At 39.9% G+C, this 24,779-nt stretch overlaps 1 protein-coding gene across 4 annotated transcripts in view; it reads right to left on the reverse strand.

Moving 5' to 3' along the window:
- LOC145442372 (complement factor H-like) overlaps positions 1 to 24,779 on the reverse strand; it is a 65,983-nt gene that overhangs the window by 8,335 nt on the left and 32,869 nt on the right. Inside the window, exons 3-17 of one of the 4 annotated variants that reach the window (XM_080320272.1) lie at positions 22,103 to 22,270; positions 21,837 to 22,022; positions 20,406 to 20,597; positions 19,634 to 19,819; positions 17,959 to 18,153; positions 16,750 to 16,944; positions 16,454 to 16,660; positions 14,902 to 15,096; positions 11,678 to 11,875; positions 8,112 to 8,312; positions 4,872 to 5,072; positions 4,619 to 4,813; positions 3,554 to 3,751; positions 2,617 to 2,817; positions 685 to 882 (exon numbers count right to left, since the gene is read on the reverse strand). In XM_080320272.1, the coding sequence (XP_080176398.1) occupies positions 685 to 882; positions 2,617 to 2,817; positions 3,554 to 3,751; positions 4,619 to 4,813; positions 4,872 to 5,072; positions 8,112 to 8,312; positions 11,678 to 11,875; positions 14,902 to 15,096; positions 16,454 to 16,660; positions 16,750 to 16,944; positions 17,959 to 18,153; positions 19,634 to 19,819; positions 20,406 to 20,597; positions 21,837 to 22,022; positions 22,103 to 22,270 (2,916 nt within the window). The remainder of the gene's footprint in view (positions 1 to 684; positions 883 to 2,616; positions 2,818 to 3,553; positions 3,752 to 4,618; positions 4,814 to 4,871; positions 5,073 to 8,111; positions 8,313 to 11,677; positions 11,876 to 14,901; positions 15,097 to 16,453; positions 16,661 to 16,749; positions 16,945 to 17,958; positions 18,154 to 19,633; positions 19,820 to 20,405; positions 20,598 to 21,836; positions 22,023 to 22,102; positions 22,271 to 24,779) is intronic. The other 3 variants (XM_080320276.1, XM_080320282.1, XM_080320291.1) reach the window with 3 other exon arrangements.

Consider the following 24,779-nt stretch of genomic DNA (forward strand, 5'->3'; position numbering starts at 1 on the left):
TGGACCCGGTGGTCAATTGAAAATGACTCGAGTCAAAACCATTAAAGTGAGATTGACTTGTGATTTGGTTACAATCCTTCGTTCGTCATCCTACGTTTATCGCAATGTGTCGTCTGTATCTCATTATGTGTGTATTAAGGGGGTGGAAAGAGAACTTCTGGTTATGATTAACCGGATAACAGGCCTGGCTGGAGTGGATATATTTTATTATTTAGACTTAAATTTCGACTCAGATGCTCTGTATATATGCAAATAGTTTACATGCTTCCAAAACTTAATTCATGGTCTTGCAACGATGGCTGGTCAAAGATGAAAAACACTGGGGTTGAATACGAATGAAACTGGGGATGCAAATATCATTTCCCGCTTAAATCCTGATTATTTAGCCCCGAAAGGTGTTTATTGTTGTAGGAAGAATATATGCCATGACTCTGCATCATGAATAAAATGAATATTACCGGTACCTGATTGTCCACTATCTACGAATTCTATCATAAGTAGATTATGTTTTACTGGTAGATTAGTAATATCCTAATAGAAAGAGTTGTTTTTTCGTCAAAATGTGACCACAACCGCAGTCGATTACCTATACACCTGCGCCAAAGATTTTGTACAAAAACATAGAAACTTTGTGCGATAATTGCTAATGAAAGAGGTGGATTCATTCAGCGTCCTATATCTTACTTGTAGGCATCCTCTTGCATTTCGGCAATTCATCCCAATTGCCGTCCAACATACAGGAAGAGTAATATTTCATCATCATTCCTTCGTCGTACTTGTAGTACCCAGCTTCGCACTTGACGTAGATCTGATCGTCGGTGTCGTAATATTTCATTTTTGGTTCGTAGTAGCCATGTTCTACCATCGGCGGGGAACAGTATTCTGGAAAAGACGGTATTCTGAACTGATGAGGAATTTTGTAACTTGAGTTAGGACAAGCAACTTGAGTAGGCAAATCCGAATTAATCATTGGTTGAAACAGGCTTGTAACCAAGTCACAAGGCTCCGAGTCACAAGTCAGCCCCACTTTTATAGTTTTGACTCGAGTCAAGTCGAGTCATTTTCAATTCAACATCGAGTCAAGTCAGCAAGCAGAGCGTCGACTCGGAGTCATGGCCTTATTACTCGTGTTCGAGTTCGAGTCCGAGTTCAATTCCTTGTGTTGACTGCCCAGTTTCGAGTTAAAGTCTTGTTAAACCCACTTTTCATAACTGTGTTTAGTGATATGGAATGGTATAATAAACTAATTTTCCTCACTTTTAGCAGTTTCTGGTGGCTTTTTCAAGCACCACTACCAATATACGAAATCCCAATACTGTGTGGTTACGGTACAATACTATTCTTCGAAATTACAATGAAATGCCGTCTGAGTCATATGACGAGTCCAAGTCGAGTCAATACACAGATTGACTCGAGCCAGGTCGAGTCATTTCCGCATTTTGAGAAAATAACTCTAGTTAATTTGAGTCATTACGACCCTGGGTTGAAATGATTAGAATATGCATTGATGGGTAAATTTCCTCAGCAGCGAGGAAATTTATCATTGCCATTGAGCGCATACGCTTTCTAGCTGCAGCCACGAAATCTTATTCGCTGAAGGCGCCGTATATCATAGTATTGGGTAACCAATTAGGATATTTTCTTGGACAGGACAAAGTGCTATTGGCAAGACTTTTGTGGTCGCGAGTAATGCCTGAATTTTACCTCATGAGTGTAATCTTCCAATTTATTATGCCATAATGAGAACTAATCAGCTGGTATGGCCAAACCGGCTAGATGAACGCCCAGCCAATCACTTGATCAGTCAATATTGGTGCTACGCATAATCAGATAAGATTTAATAATATGGAATTTATAAAACAAATTGATTTGATTTTGGAAGACCAACAACTTTGTGACTGCATTATATCATGTTTTCGTTAAAAGTGGCGCACATTGATTTACATGCATCGTAACTAACAAGAAGTTATTATTCAAAAAATAATAGTCATTTGCTCTGGTACTTCTTGGCACAAGTTAGCCTACATAGTGGTACCAAGTAGGCTGCAGTGCTACTACAATAACAGGGTTACCATACGTCCTCTCTCAAGAGGACTTGTCCTCTTTTTTCACAAAACTGAAAGTGTCCTCGGAGGACGCCTAAATGCCCACTTGTTTGGGAATTTGTCCTCTTTCTTTAGAAGAAGTATTAAAATGGCATGAAAAAGTCGACACGTAGGCAGAATTTATAAGCAGAATTGTACAAAAGTGGGTAATGCGGGAGTCGATCAAAATGATGACCTGTTTTCTTAGTCATCGTGAAAAAGAAGGTTTATAGGGTGTCGAGACAAAGTGATGAGCTTTTTTTAGTCAACACAGAAGTTTTGGTAGAAAAAAGTATTCTTAGCGGGAACTGGAGCTTTCAGACTTTTTGAAATGTCGCCTCTTTTTCAGATCTCAAAATCTGGTAACCCTGACAATTACAGCTATCAAACCATGGAGCATCTATACATGCTTTATGGAAAAGTGATCACATAATATATCTATGAATAACAAATAGGATTGCAATGTGTCTACACAATATTAGAATAGTTGTCAACTCGAATGCTTCAAGCTGTGTGGAAATTCAATACTCACTTTTACCGATCTTCATACACTTGGGTCGCTTCTTGTTCCATTTTCCATCTCTACCACAGTAGTTGTAGACGTACGCGTCATCATCTTCGTATTTCAGTCGGTATCCGATGGCGCACCGGTAATATACTCTGTCGCCGGGCTTGTAGCTACCCTTCATCGGTGAATAGACGCCGTGCTGTATCATCATGTGCATACAAGAGCCTGTAAGCAATGTAATGTGTATGGTAATATCCACGCAGATCAATGGACTTATGTTTGGGATTATGGGATTAGGATCGTAAGTGCGTTCCACAAATATGACCGTACTATTAAATTAACATATCTCAATAGATCTGTACAGGTAAATATGATGCAAATTTATCACAAAACGATTTTCCACTTCACAGATTCTAAAGCGTGCATAAATCACCGTGCCGGCATTAAAATCAGTGGTAAAATTAGAAGCAGCCTAATCACCAGGGTTGTAACCGAGCCATAAGGTTCCGAGTCACAAGTCAATCTCACTTATAGTTTTGACACGGGTCACGTCGAGTCAGTGTCAATTCACCATTGAGTCAAGTCCTAGTAAGTGAATTGAGAGGTTCAACCCACTTTTTCAGCTCTGCTCGAGTGATATAGAATGGCTCGCAATCATAATATAGTAATTTTCCTCAGTCTTGACAGCTTCTGGCCCTATTTTCCAAGTGCCAGGACTGATAGACCAAATACTAATAATGTGGTAATATTTCTATTCTTCGAAGTTACAATGAAATGTCTGCCGTGGCCGTGGTAGTTCGAGTCATGCGAGTACAAGTCGAGTCAATAAACAAATATCCATTTGATCAAGTAGTGAACGTAGTCACCTACTTGACTACACTGAAGAAGAAGCATTGGCTGACTGGTCACCTCCGATAGTTAAAGTGTCGTGGACTGTTTTAACAATATAATCGATTGTTACCTGCTTTTATCTTCTTGCACATTGGAGGCTTCATGTCCCACATGCCATCCTTTCCACAAGTAGCGTACCGATAGTATTTTCCTTCGTAGTACTTGTAATATCCATCGTTGCACTTGAAACGGAGTTGGTCACCAACAGAGTACATTTTCCTGTCGGGCTTCAATGTTCCATGTTCGAATTTGGGCATTTTGCAGTACTCTGTTATCATAACATAATAGTTTCGGCGTCAGCAGTTGAAACATCGAAGTATTCGTTAACTATCTGGCTCAAAAAGTAAGCAAACACATCTTCGTTGGTGGTTGATTTAATAACTTAGTATAACATTCAACGTTCAAGTGTGGTTTGGTCGCTATCAAAGGTACCTAGTGCAGGTGATGGTAGGTGGTAATTCACTACGGTATGCAATTTCCGATTATTATTGTTGTCACATGACGGATAGAGTCGCAAATTGGTTATAACACTTACACGCAATTAGCGAACAGTGTGAATACTTTCGTTTAGCACCAATTCTATCTCGGGGATTGGAGTTCATTGCCTAATCCCACCAATTCAAGTTTCCATGACCAAGGACACGATTACATTATTACATTATTGCATAACCTAATAGATAAAACATTTCCCCAAATTCGGGGTATTTGAGAACTACCTGTCCCCGTTACTGAGCTTAATATATTTGAGGTGCGAAGGTGTAGTATTGTGGTCTGGATTTAGGTCTTGTGTCAACTAACATAGGACTTGGATTCGATTCAGAGATGAAAAGAATAAGTGAATATGGACGTGAGGATAGTCACAACACATTCAGTCCGCAGCAACGTCACACCGTCTAACTAAAGCGATAAGTCACGTTGATTTGTATTCGGGAGGTCCATATTCCACGATCTATATGTGATTAGGACTCCATGCTCAACTGTAATTTGAAATTACCATTTCAATGGTTTCGAATTTCAGTGTTACTTTGGATATATGGTTGAATAGCAAATGTGCGCGAATTTATCCTCATATTTCAATTTTGGGTGGTAATATTTTTACTCCTTATACACTCTGTTGGTATCCCCGTTAACTTACTTTTCTTCATATCCATGCACTTGGGTGATTTATACTTCCATTTGCCATCCATGCAAACGTTATATTCGTATTCCTCTCCCTTGTACATTTTCTCAAAGCCTCTGGCACATCGGTAGTAAAGCTTCGAGCCTTGTTGATATCTCTCAAACATCGGCCAATATGACCCGTAATAGAATTCCGGCGCGTAGCAATAGTCTGTAAACAGTGGGAACAAAATATAAATCCTGATAATCTTAGTCTGCCTTAGACGTACTCATCATCATCATTCTCTTGCACATAGGTGGTTTCTTGTCCCAATAACCACCCGGTTTGCACATAGCGTAGTCATATCTTTCACCCTCGTAGTAGAGCTTGTAACCGTCTTTGCATTTGTAGCTGACCTTCTCACCATACCCATATCTGGGTTTGGACCGCATGGCCATACCGTGTTCAATCATGGGAGGGTCACAGTAAGCTGAACAATAATACGTCATGAACGCAAGTCCTCAATAGATTACAGCACAAAGTACGTATACGCATCAGTGACTTTCATGCTTGAATTAAGCTGGATGGTTTAGACATATTGCAAAGGCCTAAGCACACCAAGCCATTCGTGACCACCTGCAAGTCGTAAATCTTGTCAAGTTATTGACATCTCACTTGCGTTTTAATACAACCCTCTTTTCATGAGCCATCAACTGTTTGTTTACATTGTAAGGATTCATAAGAATACTAATACTGTAGACCAGTGGTCGTGAACCTTTTTGGGCCGAAGAGCCATATTGACCAAATATTTTCAAATTTAAATCCCAAAGAGCCATAAATGTCAATCAACTATTACGTCACAATTAAGATTTCGTGACGTAGGGTTTTGGCAGCACCAATGCCCGGAATTCGTAGTGTTCGCCATATTTTCTCTGCTAGCATGCGTAGGCGGATCCAAACATGGTCACTACAGCAGTACATACATTGAAACCTTCAACGATTATTGGTATTTTCTATTCATGTTCATGAATGACTAGATTTTAAACATTTTTGCTCCAAAATTCAAGCAAATTTCAAATTTATTTTTCGAAAATAAAGCGCGAAAGGAGAGGTAATGCATAGATGAGGCAAATACGGGCCAAGTCTCACCTGCAAAACGCAACTCATTGTAAATAGCCTAGAATTTATAATCACTGATATTAATGGAATGTAATTGTCGTACTGATTCCGAATATCTAAATATTGATTGACTTCTCCATGATTCGGCTAACATAACGCTACATTTTAATGGCGGTATACTAGAAAACTTTTTACCGATCAAGAACATGGATAGCTACAGCGATGTTTTTTATTTTTATTTCTAATTTTGGATGTCACCTCCAAGGCACTTCATTTCTCGGTGTAGATCAGTGGTTCCCAACCTTTTTCGACCCATCGCCCCCTTTTCAAGGTCAACACCGATCATCGCCCCCCAAATTTTGTGCACCGATAATTGGGCATACAGACTGTAATGACCGGCGGGTTGACTAAAAAAAAAAAAAAAAAGGTCATCTTTCTCCGCTCAGAGCTGAAAATAACGTTTTTTCGCTCCGCATTGCTAGGTGGATGACTAAAAAAAAGAAAAAAGGTCAGCCGTTTTTACGCGTCATCGCCCCCCTATCGCCCCCTTCGCTATTTTCGCCCCCCGTCGCCCCCTTTGTCCATTTTCGCCCCCCTGTCGCCCCCTTCGTCATTTTCGCCCCCCTAGATCGCCAAATCGCCCCCTGGGGGGCGATATCGCCCACGTTGGGAACCACTGGTGTAGATCAAGAAAATAATATGCATTTGAAAACTGCATCATCACACAAGCGTCACTATGTCTGCTATTCTCTGTGATCAATCCAAAATTATTTCGAGACGCGCGATGTCGGGTAAATCGAATTCGCGAGCGATGTTAGTTGCCGCCGCGACAGTAACCTAAAAATTTGAGTATTTTGAAAAGGGGGATACGAGACCCTAACCCTGGATACCCCACTGTCTTGACCTCTCAAAGACATGTTTAGACTGTCACGAGAATAATTATTCTGGACGTAATGAAAATTTACTAACAAGTTGCTGCAATATCAATAAATTTATTACAAAATTAAAAATTTGGTAAAGAGCCATATCTTATACCCAAAAGAGCCATATATGGCTCGCAAGCCATAGGTTCCCGACCACTGCTGTAGACAGAGGGTGTCGAGAACAATGCCCGCAAAGGGTTATCATATTTTAGAAATCTGAAAAGAGGACACTTTTTCGAAATTTTCAGACTTACAAATCCAGGGGATCAAATCCTGAAAATATGGTAAATTTTTCCCACTTTGTGGTCGGTTGACTAAAAACAAAGTCAACTTTCGGGCTCAGGTCCCAAAATGCAGTTTTTCATTCATATTATCAGTCGGTTGACTATAAAAAAGGTCAACTAACCACTAGAGCGTTACTTCGGTGCTGATTTTCTGCATCTAAGTCGATTTAGCCATATATTCAACGAAAATTCTCAAGAATGAGGCCAAAATCTCAAAAAAGAGGACATTAGGGCGTCCTCCGAGGACACTTTCAAAAAAGTCCAAAAAGAGAACGTATTGTAACCCTAAATATAAACGATCACTTCCGACAGCATCATGTCAAAGCCGCTCACTACTCTTGCACCATATTATAACCGCTAGGTGGCGACATTTCACTGTAGTCACCTGTAGTAGTAAATCTGTGACGCAGACACCAAATTGCGAGACAGTAAAGAAGTAAACACTCAGTTCGAAGTTTTCAAAAACAACAGACAGAAAAGTAGTTATCCATTGACGTGAAAACGGAAATGCTGAACAGCTGCATGCAAGTCCCAGACGTCACATATAGTTATTTGGCCTATGCAGCAAGTATACACTTTCAAGTTGTGTTAGTTTTGGTGCCAAAAGTCGTTTAATGTCCATTTCTTCAGCTGAGTTGGAGTATCCATGTTTTTCTTCATAGATTCAATGGGTTTTATTACTAGGCTGTATTCAAAACTCGTTTATCATTGATATCGAATGTCGTATCACATTACTCATGGTATTGAGATGGGTGTAAGCTGTTAAGTTGGAATCTCCAACGTACAATGATTGCACTCGAATTTTAAATGACATCATATACATATAGCGTACTGGTACTCAATAGGCTATGTGACAGTCACCTGTGCCTGTAGGGCAAATGCAACCTGTCGGAATTTGGTCTCGCAGATATCGCAATTAAACAGTCAGTGTTCAAGTGAGCCCATTTTATTAGAAAACGGCAATAATGTCATGACCACTCAGTAGGTATCATCAATTACGCACATGCAGTTAAAAGTAGCTTTGCCTTTATATTCTGGAAATCACTGTGATAATACGCATATGCCCAGAAACAAGATTTCTTGAAGCGAATGGCGTTGGCGACGCCCACGCTAAAATTTAGTACGTAATACATATTTTGTGTGTGTATCGAAACGGAACTCCGGGTAACACGATCTTGCGTTTCACGAAACAGGTCTCCATACCTTTCGTGGCCATTTTGCACGTCGGATGCACGAATTTCCAATTTCCATCGTCCATGCAGACGTTGTATTCGAACCAATCTTCGCCGTACATCAACATGTATCCTTCCTTGCATTTAGTGTAGTAGAGACGATCTCCAGAACTGTACATCTTCATTGCGGGCGTGTACATACCGTGCTCGAATTTTGGTGGATCGCAATAATCTGAAACAATACGGATTTTCGGTTTGAAGCAAGCATGTATACCTTTAGTAACAAAAACAAGAAAAAGTCTTAAATTCTGTGGTCTGGAGTAGGTGGTATGACTCAATTTACCAGTGATAATTACCTATAATCAACAGGATCTCAAGTACATGCTGGAGATAAGTCATAAAAATATAGTACTGTTCAAGTTGTTATGCTTCAGAGTAAAGTCATCAAGTAGGCCTACTCTATGACGTGAATTTCGTGCCATACTTCATAATTCGGTTATGTTCCTGATGTGAGTGGAATTGTATTCCTGTAATTCAATTATTTTATCAAAATAAATTTGCATTTTTATTCTATTCCAAAATCAAGACGGTGATTTTTTGACATTGCAAAAAAAAGCAAGAATTTTGTCAAAATTGTAGCGTTAGGTCAAAAATTGTCAACATTGTTTCCAAAGTCAGATTTTTTTGCAACCTGCATTTAGATTATGTCATAGATTTTTGCTATGTCGGTGAACTTTGACATTTTACATCTTGTAGCATAGTTTGTAGACGGCCCATTGTCTGCTCGTTGTAAATCAGGGGTCGCCAGCTCAAAACGGGTCGCGGGCCACTTTTCAAATTTCGCAGCGGCTGCGGGCCACATGAATTCAATATCGGCATAAACTAGGCAACCATCGTTTTGAAACTCTACGTCAGTACAACATCGTGCTACTTAATTTAGGCAATGGGCGTAGTGACCATAAAGAAGTAATATTTTATCAAAGGAATACCAATACAACATAAAATCATTATCATTAATTTCATATTATTTTGAAGTCTGAGCTGTGCACGATACTGGAAACGCTTTTCAGCGAATAAGGACTCGATATTGGGGCTAGCGAGATACGTTACTAGCTGAAAGACCATCTCCACGTAAAGCTTGATCTTGTGGGGAAGCCCTAGGCCAGTGGTTCTCAAACATTTTTGGACACGCTCCCCTTAATGATACTGAAAACTTCCGCTCCCCCTTATCGTCATATCACAAAATGTAACCAGAATGCTAGCAATCCCAACAGATAGTTTGATGGCATTGAAGGTTATGACTGTTGATCATAGGCGCCGAACGCTAATTTTCCTTAGGCATGCGAGTTCGATGACGTCACAAAGGAATGACGTCATGATCCGACGAAATTGATAATTAGGGATAATACAGCATCAATTCATGAGGGTCAAGTGCCTGCATAAATGCCGATTATGCAATATCTTCGTGTTAACAAACTTGCGCGTATGATAAGCTTGTAAACGAGTCCGGAAGTGCTGTCAATTAGCGAGTCCCTGCCGCTAGCGAACAATTAAATACGGCGCTTATCAACGCGTATTACGTAACCTCGGCGACGATTTGCGCAAGGCAAAATGTCAGAGTAGTTATGGAATCTGTTCTATAATGGCACCGATTTCAGGTTGTTCAAACCTTTCTCGTCTTTTACAACCCAAGCCTTGACAGATGACACACATCTTCTGATGATTATGTTTAGGTATTAGCGGAATTCACTTACGCATGCACGGTGCACTCACAATCGCACATGTCTGCGGACATTCGATCTTCGATGTCATTCAGGCCAGCGATGTCGCTGTTTAATTACAATCGCTAACCAACAAACACCTAACGGCATTGTCACCAAACCATCGAAAGATTGGAGCTAACGAATGCTAGGCTCGAGAGATGGGAGCCAACGCATGCTCGGCTCTAGACGCGATAGTTGGCCAGCGATGATACCTTTTGTACCAGCCCTGTTGCAGATGCGATTGTGTAGGAAAGCGATAATATCGTGTGCGCCAATGCAGATGCGATAGTGCAGACAGCGATGTTATTGCTGATGTGATTGTTAATCATGCTCAAGCGAGTGAAACTAGGCCTGTCGGAGACGCGATAAAGCAGGCAAGCGTCCCAAGCGATGATTGTCGAGCGCACGGCAATCAATGACACAATTTCGCGATCATCTCAGCGGGAGATCGCGTCGCGTTACATGGTGCACAGACAAATCTCGGTAATTGGCAACGCGCTTGTAGCTAATTGGCCGCGCGGAACTGGTTACCTCGCTCACATATGCGGTAGCAGGTAATGTCGTAAACGGAAATACATTGCGATTCGTTCTAAATAACACAATCGGGGTTTATGCCGATTCATGCCAAACCGAATTCTAGGCATGCCGCATGCCTAAAAAAATGTCTAGGCATGCCTGGCATGCCTTGCATGCCCAGGTTCGGCGCCTATGCTGTTGATATACACAAAATACACGGACCATACACAAAATTTAAATATGATGTAAATCGCGCCGGTCGCGAAAATTTTTCAGTTGACCACAGTTTCGCGCCCTCTTCAGATGCTTTCACGCCCCCACAAGAAGGGCGAGCCCCCAGTGAACCAATGCCGTATGCCATTTTATAGGTGTCTCGATCTTGGATTGCATATTGCACATCAAGCAATATGCCCAGCCCATTTATTTCAGCTGATTATTCTTCATCGGTGAAATGCTGTTGCCATCTCCAAAGCCGTTTTAGCTAGTGACGAATAGCGATGTTGGGCACAGGAGAATAGCTTATTTCGAAACAACAACAACAACAACACTTGAAACTGCATTCAAAATGGTTTTCTCAGCTTTCTTATGAAATCTCAAATCATGTCGCGGGCCGCAAGATATGACCTCGCGGGCCGCATGAGGCCCGCATGTTGGTGACCCCTGTTGTAAATCCTAAATGGTTTAATGTAACAAACAGGTTGACATGGTCTTATATACTCAACAGACCGCAATATCACAACTGAAGCAGGACTGCGTGGTCCATGGTTCTCCTATCAAGAAACGAATGATTGAAAATTGTGATGAAGACAACATTGTCAGTATGAAGCAACACGGTTTGTCACCAGCAGTGTACGCACAACTTCAGTGTTGTCAGCCAACAACTACTGCTTACTCCGTTCTTAGTCAGCAACTTAGACTACCAGAGAATGTAGGAAAGTATCTTTCGTTGTACTACAACAAATTTTAATTGTTTTTACCATAATGCGTGATGCAACTAATGGAATTCTTCGTGGGTCCAGATTTTGTTAGAATAAAGTTATTTCATATCAAAATTCGTCAGTTTTTAGGTCAAAAAGTTTTTTAAAGTCAAACTACTCTATAAGTAGAGACACTTCCAATCAGAACTGAAGATAAGTAGAACAACTCTAACATTATGTGCGAAAACGCCTGACTTACATGCACGAGTGCAAAATTTTGCCAAAATTAAAGTTTTTTTAACGTCAAAATTTTCATTTTTTAGGTCAACATCTTCCGTTTTTTCATGTTACTGCCCTAATTACCAAATACAACAGCAGGCTAGAAAGAATGTGATGCTTACCCATCTTGTGGCTTTTGCACATAGGCGGCTTCTTGTCCCAGTTACCATCTCTTCCGCATGTAGCATATTCGTACTTCTCATTTGAGTAATACATCCCGTAACCATTCTTGCACTTGAATCGTAGACGGTCTCCATAGTTGTATCGCATCTTGTCCGGGTAGTACATACCGTGCATGATTTTCGGAGGGTAGCAGTAATCTGAAAGAAGTCGGTTTTAACGGAAATATTTGCGGGAGCTTTTGGATATTTGATTTGTTATTTGGTTTAGTGCAGTGGTTCTCAAACTGGGGGCTCCAAAATTTATCGCCATCATAAAGGGGGGAGTGTCCAAAAAAGATCGAGAACCACTGGTTCAGACAGACAAGTCCCACAAATCATTCGGATTGGAAACATGCAAAGCTTTAATCGCTTCCATTGACGAGTAAAGCGGTGGCGTCTTATTGGTTGTCCAATGTTCATATTTGCAAAATACTAGTCTATAAGAAATCGATCTGAGCGATATTCTCTTATGATTATGATGTGTAACGGCAACAATTGTTGTCACTTTGTTTGGTATCATTGGCCAACAAAAGAAAGCTTTTTTGGGAGTGACAAAGATATTGCGATGGTTTCTAGGTGCGTTTGGGCTGCTGACTCCGAAAATGGCATCCGTTTCTATGAATTGGCTCTACTTTTTAGGATATCGATATTTTTTATTCATTTTATTTAATCGTCGTGAGTAGAATACTTGGAATTACGCAGATTTAGAATGTTCTGGGCGATCTGTGCCTCACTCAAAGACAAAAACTGCCCTCGAACTGGAGCTTGAATAACATTTTACCGTACAAGAGAGAAAGAATTACCTGCGTATTTTAGCCAACAAGATTAACTTTTTTTACTGCAAAGACATCGAAGAGCTTTTACTAAAAATGGACGTATGATTGATTAGCGTGCTTTGACAGCTCAGTAACTGAGCTTTGAGCGTTACTGACCGTAGTGTTTGAGCTTTGACGGCACGTTTTTTTATTTACAAAAATATGTTGTTTACCGCTAATATCGCCTAATTTTTATGATTTTTGCTTGATTTTCGCATGAAACAGGAATCGCCTATAGAAGGCTCTCGTAGTTAGCGATTGCGGCTTCAACGATATCGCTTCAGAAATAGAACAATACTGTATGCACACCAGTGTTGGGATGACTCAAGTCTGACACCTTTTTTGTATGACTTGACTTGACTCGAGTCACTTTGCTAAAATGACTAGACTTGACTTGACTCGGGGTATCAGAAATGTGGATTGACTCGTGACTCAGAGCAAAATTCACGAGTCAATTTCGAGTCATCAAGCAATCGATGTCGATAAAAATCATTACGTCTTGCATATGTTCGGATTGTATGCGAAATGCTGGTGTAACCCGTGACAGCGACCAATGATTCAATGATCGTGCGTTTTACTGATCCTCGATTGTTCTTAAACAAATAAATTGAACGCAAACGAAGTGATCGAAGCTTATAGAGCTTAGGTTGTCGTAACTTTAGTGGTAGAGTAATTTAATAGCAAAATGTTTATTTCTGTTCTCTGTTCTTAACTTAACCAAACCTCTTGTTTTATTGAAATTGAATTCCAATATAGTTTATATAGTCGTCAACCATTAGCGCAGGCTGGAAATGTAGCATATCAATTTGTAACTGAGTAATGTCTTGCATCCTATCAATTCGTTTCTCTATTTTGGCAGGTAACTATAATCCGAGGCTATGCTATTATTTACGTAGTTTAGCATTTCTACGAATATGTGAGCAGTGAGGAGCCTTCTTGCGTTTACATTTAACTCTATATTCGTTCATGAGTCCAGAATCAATGACCACTCAATCTGTATTTCTGAAAGCTAGCAAAATGCAAAGATGTAAGCATTTGTGACTTGACTCGTGACTTGACTTGACTTGACTCGACTTGACTCGAGTCACCTCTAAAAATCGAGTGACTAGACTTGACTCGAGTCACCTTCGAAAATTGATTGACTTGACTTGACTCGAGTCAAAATGTGCAATGACTCGAAATGACTCGTGACTTGAAGGTAGTGACTTGATCCCAACACTAGGGCTCTTCAAAAATGACTTTTTTTCTCAAATCGTACTGGCTACTTGATAAAATTGTTAGGTTACCTAATTTAAGCATACACACAAAACTTGGTTCAATTCCAGCCAGTAACCGCTTTGCTACAGGAGAAGAAAGTTTCTATTTATTATATAAAAATAAATAATAAAAAATTTGAAAATTTTCTGTTCATCCCTTGAAAGTGTTAGGCTGTCTATAAAAACGACGCTCACCAAATTTGGTTCAATTCCAACCAGTGGAAGCGGAGTCATTGCCGTCGAAAAATTTGGATTTGGATATAATAGTATTTACGGTGACCGATTCTTTGTTCATTTATTATTGTTATATTGTGCTCACCGTAAATACTATTTTATTGAAATCAAAATTTTCGACGGCAATAACTCCGCTTCCACTGGTTGGAATTGAACCAAATTTGGTGAGGATCGTTTCTATAGACAGCCTAACACTTTCATGGGGTGAACAGAAAATTTTCAAATTTTTCATTATTTATTTTTATATATTAAATAGAAACTTTCTTCTCCTGTAGCAAAGCGGTTACTGGCTGGAATTGAACCAAATTTAGTGTCTAGGCTTAAATTAGGTAACCTAACAATTTTATCAAGTAGCCAGTACGATTTGAGAAAAAAAGTCATTTTTGAAGAGCCCTACCCAACACTGATGCACACACCTGAAGAGACAGAGGTGAACTCGCGGAAGTTGTAGTACATAAAGTGAAATTTACCTACGCCAAAATTTGCATATTTTGAGCGCTTTTTCAAGCAAAGAATAGGTATATTCGAAAAAACTATTGTCATTTTCGGATTCAGCAACATAAGAATGCCCTAAAACCGTAGTATACAAAGATTCATAGTACAAAAAGAGCATCTTACCTGCGTCACAATTTTCGTATTTATAGCACTTCTCGAACCAAAAATATATAATATTTAAAAAAAATCGATCCAATTCAGAAAAACTAATGTCATTTCTGGATTCAGCGACCTAAAAATGCCCTAAAACCATCGAAACTTTCTTGGCACCAAAATGTGTGTTGACCAGTGATTCAATAGAAAAATGTGTTGGGCATCTGCTAACATGCAGTTTGGCTTATGGCCCCGATTCAAACACTTTTCACAGAGAAAATAAAAATCTTACTTTTGTACATAGACTTGCACATGGGCGGCGAGTGATTCCACATTCCATTTTTACACATGGCATATTCATACGCCTCCATGTCGTAATGCTTTTCGTAACCTTCTTCGCAGTCATAGTAGACTTTGTCGCCGTCCATATACGAGCTTTTGTTCGGCCTTCGTTTGCCATGCATGACGTCATGTCCCATACAACCAGCTGAATAGATTTCATGCTGCATTAACTTTGGAATGCGGGAATGTATAAAACTGTGCAAGCCTACTTCAATGAGCAGACCTAGCTTCAGTAGCAGGACTGTAACCAAGTCACAAGTCGATCTCACTTTTATAGTTTTGACTCGAGTCAAGTCGAGTCATTTTCAATTCACCATCGAGCCAAGTCCGAGTCCAAGTCAGCGAGCAGTGGGTCGAGTCCAAGTCATTTTGTTGACTGCTCACAGTTTCCAGTTAAAGTCTTGTTAAACCCACTTGTAATAACTCTGTTTGGTGATATCGGATGCTTCGCATTTATAATATACCTATTTTCATTACTTTTAGCAGTTTCTGGTCGCATTTTCAAGTACCGGGTACCAATAGACAAAATCCCATTAGTGTGGTTACTTTATTATTCTTCGAAATTACAACGAAATGTCGGTCTTGGCCGTCTGATTCTCGAGCCATGCGCAATGACTCGAGTCCAAGTCGAGTCAATGCACAGATTGACTCGAGTCGACTCATTTCCGTATTTCAAGAAAATGGCTCGAGTCAAGTCGAGTCATCAAAAAATTGTGACTCGAGTCATTACAACCATGTTCAGTAGCCTACAGATAACATTAGGTTATTTTATAATTTATGATGATTAAGCTGTACAAAGCACTGTGCATGTCTATAGTGCTTGACTAAGTTAGACTGCAGAAGTACTCATTGACTCTCTCGTCACAGGTTTGAATTTGTGACGCCATTTTGTTTGTTAAATCAAACTACTGAAAATGCAAATAATTTCATCGCTAAGGCGTAATATATTTTCTGGCTATAGGCCTATGTATGATAACTATAATCTATATTTTTAAATCACTGCGGAATAGGGTTATTATAGAGCAGGGTTGTAATGATTTTTGATGACTTGACTTGTGTCATTTTTCCAAATCCATATAATGACTCGACTGGAGTCAATTTTTGTATTGACTGGACTTGTACTCACGTGATTTTGCATGACTTGAACCAAGTCATATGACTCGAGACTGTAGGACGGCCACGACTGACATTTCATTGTAACTTCGAAGAATAGTAAAGTTACCACGTTATTCGTATTTAGTCCATCAGTCCTGATACTTGGAAAATAGGCCAAGAAACTGTCAAGACTGACCAGTGAACAGAATGACTTGGACTCGACCCTCTACTAGCTGACTGGGACTCGGTGGTGAATTGAAAATGACTCAGGAGTCAAAACTATAAAAGTGAAATCGACTTGTGACTTGATACTTGGATGAAAGCCTGGCATAAAGTCCTATCAAATTGCTCAAATACGAATGCAGCTGCATCAAAACTTGATTTTAGCAACGATATAAAAGCCTTACATCCGCTAGAGTGTTTCATGCTCTTGCACTTGGGAGGATCGAAGTCCCATTTACCATCTTTGCCACACGTTCGATATTCATACCAGTCAGTTTCGAAAAACAGCCCGTATCCCTCTTTGCATCGGTGGTACATTCTATCTCCTTTCATATACATTTTCATGTCAGGGAAATGATAGCCATGTTCGACCATGCTGGGCATGCAATACTCTGAAACATAGTGGGGATTTAACCTTGTTAGCATTGGAACATAGGGAATAGTTTCTTATGTCTTGGCAGATATTGCATTGTAGACTCACTCATATTCATAGGTCTGCATTTAGGTGCTTCGAAGTCCCAGTTTCCATCGTTCTTGCACGTGGCGTATTCAAACCAGTCTTTGTCGAAGAACAGCGTGTGTCCGCCCTTGCATTTGAAAGATATGCGTTCTCCCTTTTGATACTTCTTTTTCATGGGCATGACCATTCCATCAAAGTCTGGTTTCTTGCACGTCACTGTTAGACATTGAAATTGAATGTGGTTATTTTTATTATTGGCAGGTATCATTGCGATTGCGAAAGAGTATATTTGAAAAACCAATATGTGTCGCGGTTTTAATCAAGCTGAACTGATGTAGCCTACCAATTTCACGAGTCAGGCATTGGTTACCCACAGAATAATTTAACCTGTCAATGTATTTACAGTACTATCCTCGGAGTGTATCCTGGATCTAGAAGAACTCAAAAGCCCCTAAAATGATGCATTTCGAACATTATGACGGCAAGAAGGTTGTTTGGGTCACGTCTGGTGTCTGGGAATTATTGCAGAATAGTGTCGTAATTATCAATCCTGGTGAGCTTATAGAAATTAAATGTTAGTGTGTTGTCCTAAAATGTTGCAATTCATTGAAAATATATCAAAACAAGGTATAGAAAGAAACACAGGAAGTACAGAACCTCATAATACGGTTGAATAACACTATGTCTATTCATATTTATCATTAACGCTTTTCTTCGAGCTGGGGCTCATCAGGTGTGATTTTAAATTATAACAAGGGCGTTCAAAAATTTTGTTTCAAAACAATCGATATCGCAAATTATGATGTCATGCACCGTAAAATTTAAAATTCGAAATATTTATGATGCAGACCCCAATAAAATAAACTTAATCAGTGTTGCCTATATGATTCACATTCCACATTTTGTTAGTTATTAAAATATAATTATAAATGTTAATAAAACATATATTGTAAATAATAGCTGCTATGAGATTGTTGTGGTCCAGCTAAAAATATCCATCTCCACAAAATTTAAACTAACGCTAAACAATTGCCCACATTGCAGCAGGGAATGTCTGACTCGAAATTTGTAAATGATTGTCCAGTATTCACACAAAACAAAGGTACAAGAACGTGTAGCCTACTTCGCTTTAACTACGAAAGTTGGTAATTAGCCTACCCGTAAATCAGTTGTAGACTATATACATCCAATATAGTAGGCCTACATCTTCCAAGCAGAAATGTGGCGTACCTTGTTTCATTATACACCTTGGTGGCATAAAGTCCCACATCCCGTTGTCCATGCAGGTCGCATATTCATACCATGGCCCGTCGTAAAACAACATATATCCTTCTTTGCATTTGTAGGACACCTTGTCTCCGTTATAGTAATGTTTCTTGTAAGGTTCTGGCATCCCGTGATCGATCATTGGTTTTTCACAATACTCTGAAGGAATTGTGATACTGTTTAATATCTCATACCGATGCAATTTTGTGTCTTTCCGCTTTACTCGTGTTAGAGCAGGGGTTCTCAACCTGGGGGGCGCGCCCCCCTTGGGGGGCGCGGGACGCTCTCAGGGGGGGCGCGAGAAATTGACGAAGTCAGTATAGGGGGGGGGCGCGAGAAATTGACAAAGTCAGTATAAATTGTACGTGTCTGAACATGTGTTCCACATCCATTATGAGAAGACGATTAATGAAGATGAAATTTATTCCATATTCAAGAAAGCTTGCAAAATACAAACTCTAGCAACAGCGCTCAACGGAGTATAGTCTGATTTCAACTTCATTTGAGCAAATTTTTAAAATTCTTTGGAGATATAGAGAGCAATTCCCACGTGTAAGTCATTCATTGCTTCATAGCTTTGACAGTAGCCTAAAGCTTGTCGCGCTGGGCAGCTCTTGTTAGTAGCTTGCGAACTGCACTGCCTAAGACAGACTTAGATGCAACATAGGTTGCCCGGTTTCGCCCTCAATTAGGCTATAAATCAACACAATTAATTCATTTCGAAAACTGATCAAATTTAGCCTGGCAGGACAGAACGACGCCTTGCTCTCTGTACTCACTACCAGCATCAGGATTAGTCTTAGGGTGACCTACATTGACATTAATTAATGGATGTCTTGTTCAATGTTTTTTTGTTATTTTCAAACAAGTTTGAAGAAATTTGTCAGCAATGTAAAAGACTCAACAACTGGAATGCAGATTCAAAATTGGCGTAAGATATACCTTATGTATACTATTAGATCAGGGGTGGGCAGCCTGCAGCCGTAGAAGGAAATTTGAGCGGCCGTCGACGTCTAATTCAATTAGTATGTGTTGGCGGCCGTAGACATGCAAATTGCAATTACGAATTCACTCCCGCATTTTCGAGAGATTTTAATGAATCTTGAAATTTTCTTAGCCCTCCGCGCAATTCAACAAGACTTCATTTTTCGATTTTAATGCAGTAGCGCCCTTCTTAATCTGAGCCGGAATGGGAATTGGCAAGAAATAGCAATTCGTTCGCGGCATTGAAAAATTTTCGCGCTTCGCGCGACAATATGCACCTCTCGGCTACTATTCATAACTTTGCCACTCGCGATTTCGGTGCGTACAATAGGCCATTGTGAAAAGTAGAATAATCCGGAGTTCACCGGGAATGGATATGGACAGTTTACCGTAGGAATTTTGCGTCCAGATCGTTCATTGCGGCTATGCCCTGGAATGCGGCCTTACGCTACATAAGCAATCGAAATGCGGTCATGATTATCAAAAACGTTGCCCACCTCTGTATTAGATGATGTGCTCTTTTTGACATGACGATAAATGCAAGGGGGGTCAGGGGGGCGCGAGTTTTTTGACCATCTCCAAAGGGGGCGCGTGTCAAAAAAGGTTGAGAACCACTGTGTTAGAGAATCTCAGACACTAAAAAATTTCCACTCACTCATGCACTTGTACGGAGATTTGTCCCATTTTCCATCTTCCTTACACATGGCCTTTTCATAGTCGTACTTGGCGTGTTTGCGATATCCGTCCATGCACATGAACTTGATGTATTCACCTTTTTTGTACATTTTCTTGGCGTACGCCATGTGATTGTAATCCATGTGTTTCGGAGCCATACATTTCTCTGTAATGGAAGTAATCACGCTATATATCCTATGATTGCAGACAGTAACAATCAAAGCCAGAACCAGAATATGTTTGTACCAGATGTTCTCTAATATCAATTCATTATCAAGTTACAAATCTCTCCACAATATCCAATTTGTGTGAGCCCAGCTATTTGGGTTCTCAAATACAATGCACTGTTTCTTAGTTTTATGGTTGAAGGAAGAGCTTCTTGGAGGTAAAGAACTTCATGTTCAATTGAATAGTATATTCATATTGAAATGACCCGCATATTTTCGGTTGGCACTCACCAGGGGTAATCGTCAGCAACCAGTGAAGAATTAGAAAGACCATCGTATTTCAATCAACAATCGTAGCACAGAATATGATGCCCCGTTGATGATATACAATGTTCTTCCCAACTCTCTAATCTCTACTAGCTGCTGACGATTACCGCTGACGAGTGTCAGCCGAAAATACTCGGGTTCATTTCAGTATGAATATACTATTCAGTTCTATAGTCACACCATCAATACAAAACGATAGACATAAAAGAATACGCACACCCACACTGTAGCTTACAGATATTGTCCGTTTAAACTCACTTTCACTTTCACATTTATACGGCATGTTATCCCAATTGCCGTCCTTCATACAAGTTGCCCACACGTAGCCATATCGTTCTGGCTTCTTGTAGCCGTCCTTACAGTAGTAATAGATCTTGTCACCGTGCATGTACATTTTCTTAGCGTAAGACTTGTGATAATACATCATGTGATCCGGAGCACTGCAGTGTTCTAAAACGATTACGTTGAAAATGTGTATTATTCAGTTGTCTTGGCTTCACGATTAGCAATTCCTCACTTTTATCCAAAATGATTTTCGAACATTGCAACAGCCACTAGAGTCAACATAAAAAATGTAGGGAGTAGGCATTGTATGGGATTTTGCTACTAGGTTTGCTGTCACAAGCCATGAGCTATTTATTGAACCCAACGGCGGTATTCAATCTGTTGGGTTGCCGCCCCCTGTCATACGAATATAGTAAATATGGTCGTGTTCTATTTCATCATTAGTCATTACATTTTATTAAACAAACACGGACAAGCAATTTGTCTCTTTCAGTGCACCCAATAACCTGGGATGTCTGGCAGTAGCCATAATCGCCTAATTCTGCAACATAAAACTTTTTGTGTACAACCTACGAAAGCTTTATTGCACGTCAATCTGCTCATGCTTAACATGTTTGTGACCTAATATTGGCTATGCCCAATACATTATCAGTTTTTGTGAAAAACACACCAAAAATCATTGGACTGCTAATCTTAATTATGATGTGCCTGCATCCTGCTCGCATATTGTACATAGCATACAGTGTACATAGCCGAATGGAAGTTAAGATGAGAAATTTTGGAACATTTCAAGGTCGTCAGAAGAGACATTCCGAGCATAGATTTTGAACAACATACTACAGGATTTCCTGGACTTTAAAACCCTTGCTCAAATGTCTCAACTTACGAACGGGTAAGGGTAACATGAGACACATTGTGTTCATGATGAGTGACCAAGCCATTCTTGTTCATTACAACGAAAATTCATCACAAATGCGGAGTCAACTGAGTCAAATAATTAATCATGAAATGATTCACTTTTAAAATGATTTTGCACAACATATATGGTTGTAAATGCCATTGAAAGCCAATTGCAAATGTGTCTGTTCCCCACCAGAAACGCTTGAACTTCCCACAATCGGAAAATTCCCTATTGGTTGGGAACCACTGTGCTGGTAGTTTTCGCTGAACAAAATCCTATATGCATAGGCTGCCAAGTTGGGCGCCACTTCATCGTGTTTTTGGAATGATTCTAGGCATGAACTGTAAACATGAATCAATGATCAGTTGCTCACCCGTCACTGGGGATATTGAGTGAACTTTGTCATAAATAATATGTCGGTACTGACAGAAAGAGGGTCGACCATAGCGATGTACATTGCTAAGCGCAATGCCACTGATTCTAAGTAAAAGGACAATGCTTACTTTTGCACATGGGAGCTTTCCTATCCCACATTCCATTGTCTCCGCACATCATGTGGTCATATTTTTCTCCTTCGTAGTATTTATAGTACTTATCGGGACACATAAAGGTGATTTTCTCGCCGTAATAGTATTGTTCCTTCATCGGTTCGTATTTGCCGTAATCCATTTTCATCATCTTGCAGTAATCTGATAAATTATCATAAATGATACTAGAGTACAACGAAACCACGTGCGAACGTATTCAGTGACTGGTGCGAACTCCTTACCGTAGCATTTCGACGCCTGCTTCCACTTTCCGTCCATTTGACATGTAGAATAAATGTGCTTTCCTCTATTTCCGGGACAGCCATAGTAGACTTTGTCATCATATTTGTATCCGGCCTTGTCCGGGTAGAATTTACCGCCAAAGAACGTCCGCGGGTGCGCGCACGGCTCTTAAATACGTACATAAGTATTACGGCTTTGGCCAGTTGTCTCCAGTATTGAGATTTTTGCGGCAGTAAAGGGATGAAGTCGTCTTTGAGTCTTAAGTAATTTCCAGTCTTGTCTATAATCTTCAAATGCATATATATATAGGCTAAATGAAGGGTGGACAAACTACTGTTCGGGTGCCACATGCAGCCCGTTAAATGTTCAACTGGACCACCGGAATTCTAAACTTAAATGAATAAATCGTTACTGAATCAATGGAAATCTCACAACATATTGTCTTTCTATACTTCCAATCGCCCGGACAACATTATGTAGCCTACGATGAGATTGCTCGATAAGAATCCATTGCAACAGCAGCTGCGACCGAGCAATTGTATTCGGTTATTAATTTTCTTGAGGTTTTGTAGCAATCAGAATATTACACGCCCATACAAGGTTTAAATAGAATATATAATTCAACTTCACGAGGAGTGAGCTCACACAGCACAATAACTACTTGAGCATTGATCATGATCACGGTAGCGCAGATTGAGATCAACGCCACTGCCACATCGTTTTAGAAAACAAAGTGAGTCAGCTTGACAATGCGATGATATCCCATAAAATACCAAAATAAAAGTACTTCCAAATAAAATGCTACTAGATTTTTCAGAAAAAAAAACGCTCATTCAATCCCTGTGATTTTCAATCTTCTATAAGACTCATCTCAAAGTCAGATATTATGTTGTAATTAGTCTCCATAGCGAAATCTGCATATTTTCAACTCCAAGAGGTGAGATTACAAAGCACACATCCAAGTGGTCTCGCCACAAATCAAATGTTATTCACACCCTCTCCCTACTGAAATCTCGGTATGTTTTTCCTGATAAAACAGGTGAGCAGCGGTGATTATCCAACTTAAAGCAATATTAAAAAAATAAAACATAGTGTGAGCACAGAACAAAGATTCCATACAGGTTTACACCCAACCCATTGTGACCCACGAATCAAAGTCGGCCTGCCGAGCATACCTGGGCTAGCTCACGCCGACCTAATCTAGCTTGATACGCTGCTATTTCTACTGCTAGAACGATATACACTTTCAACGTACTTAGTTGTAGTAATAACTGTTAAGCTAATGCCAGTGCCTGCCTGGCTGGCACCTGACACTGGCAGTATATAGAATGTAGTCAGACGGTAGCTTATGACGTTGGCTACTATAAGCGCTGTGGTGACGCGATGCTTGTGGTCGGAACAACAACCTACGAAGATATGCGGATATTACATTTCAAGTTTTTTTGCCAACTGAATGCAAAGATTTTTTGCCGGCACTGTAAATAACAGTTTATCTGATAACTTTGATATTGCCTTTGGCTACCGCCAAGAACAACATGTCATGCTAGACTGGTCATTGGTTACTGGGCCGGAAACTTAAAAACATTTTGAGGTCATAGGTGAATATCAAACAATCAGTTTTATTTATATTTTCATCGTTTCAAAACACCATAGAACCGCGATACAATGAAAAGATAGGAACGTGCCGAAACAACTTGCAGTAGTCTTTAAGATCAGACACCGACCTTGGCCAAGGGGAGGTAAAGAAGAGGCATGCACACCGACTGAATGATAACATACAAAAGCTAAAATGTATTTTTAGTGCGAACTAGTACTGGTCAACATATCTTGTTTGTCTCAGACCAGTACAAATTTCTGTTCTTTTCCTCCATTTATCCTAACACGTGCTCTTTCATTTACCCTGTCAGTCTTACAATTCACTGTTGCAGTACGATGTATGCAATTTATAGCCAATATACTTCGATCCGCTGCAGTAGACTCGATGATCAACAGATCACTTCGCTGCAGCTTCATCTTGCAATCATAAAACATATTGGCCAATTCTATGAACTGTATATCGTATTCGTACACATCTCATTTGCTTTGAAATTGACACTGTCACCATTTTTTTGTATGTGTCCGTGATACTGAAGTCTATGCTATTTACTTTATTTTATTTTTACTGTTTTGTTATCTTGCGATGAGAGAGAGAGAGAGAGAGTCTTTATTTTCATCGAACCAAAATACATAACAAACGGCAGTGATGGTGGTACAGAAAATATGCGTGCACAGTATTCGGTATTAGATAGGAATGATCGATAAGACCGTGAAGGTCATCTAGTCTGATCACACCAGCATCAAACAGGTACACTTGACTCAGAACAGTCTGGCTGTAAAAAATTGTTTAGTTAGGAAAGGAAAATAGAAAAAAATTAAACAATGGTAGCAAATGATCAATGAAGCAATGTCTGGGCGAGGTAGGGCAACAGTTAGTGTAACGACAAGAGGTGATCAAGTAGGGCTTTTTTGAATCTATTATAAGGCAATTCACGGATTGATGAATAAAATATTCTCTCTCTCTCTCTCTCTCATAAGACGCAAGCGACAAAATAAGGTGGCATGTAGCCGAAGGCGAGGTCGATGTTAGGTCGTTGTTGGTAATCCTGAAAGCTGGCTCGTATTCATTTAGAAGAAATT

Source organism: Botryllus schlosseri, chromosome 1 (genome assembly GCF_051294905.1).
Source record: "Botryllus schlosseri isolate E-star chromosome 1, Bs_hap1, whole genome shotgun sequence".
Lineage (NCBI taxonomy): Eukaryota > Metazoa > Chordata > Ascidiacea > Stolidobranchia > Styelidae > Botryllus > Botryllus schlosseri.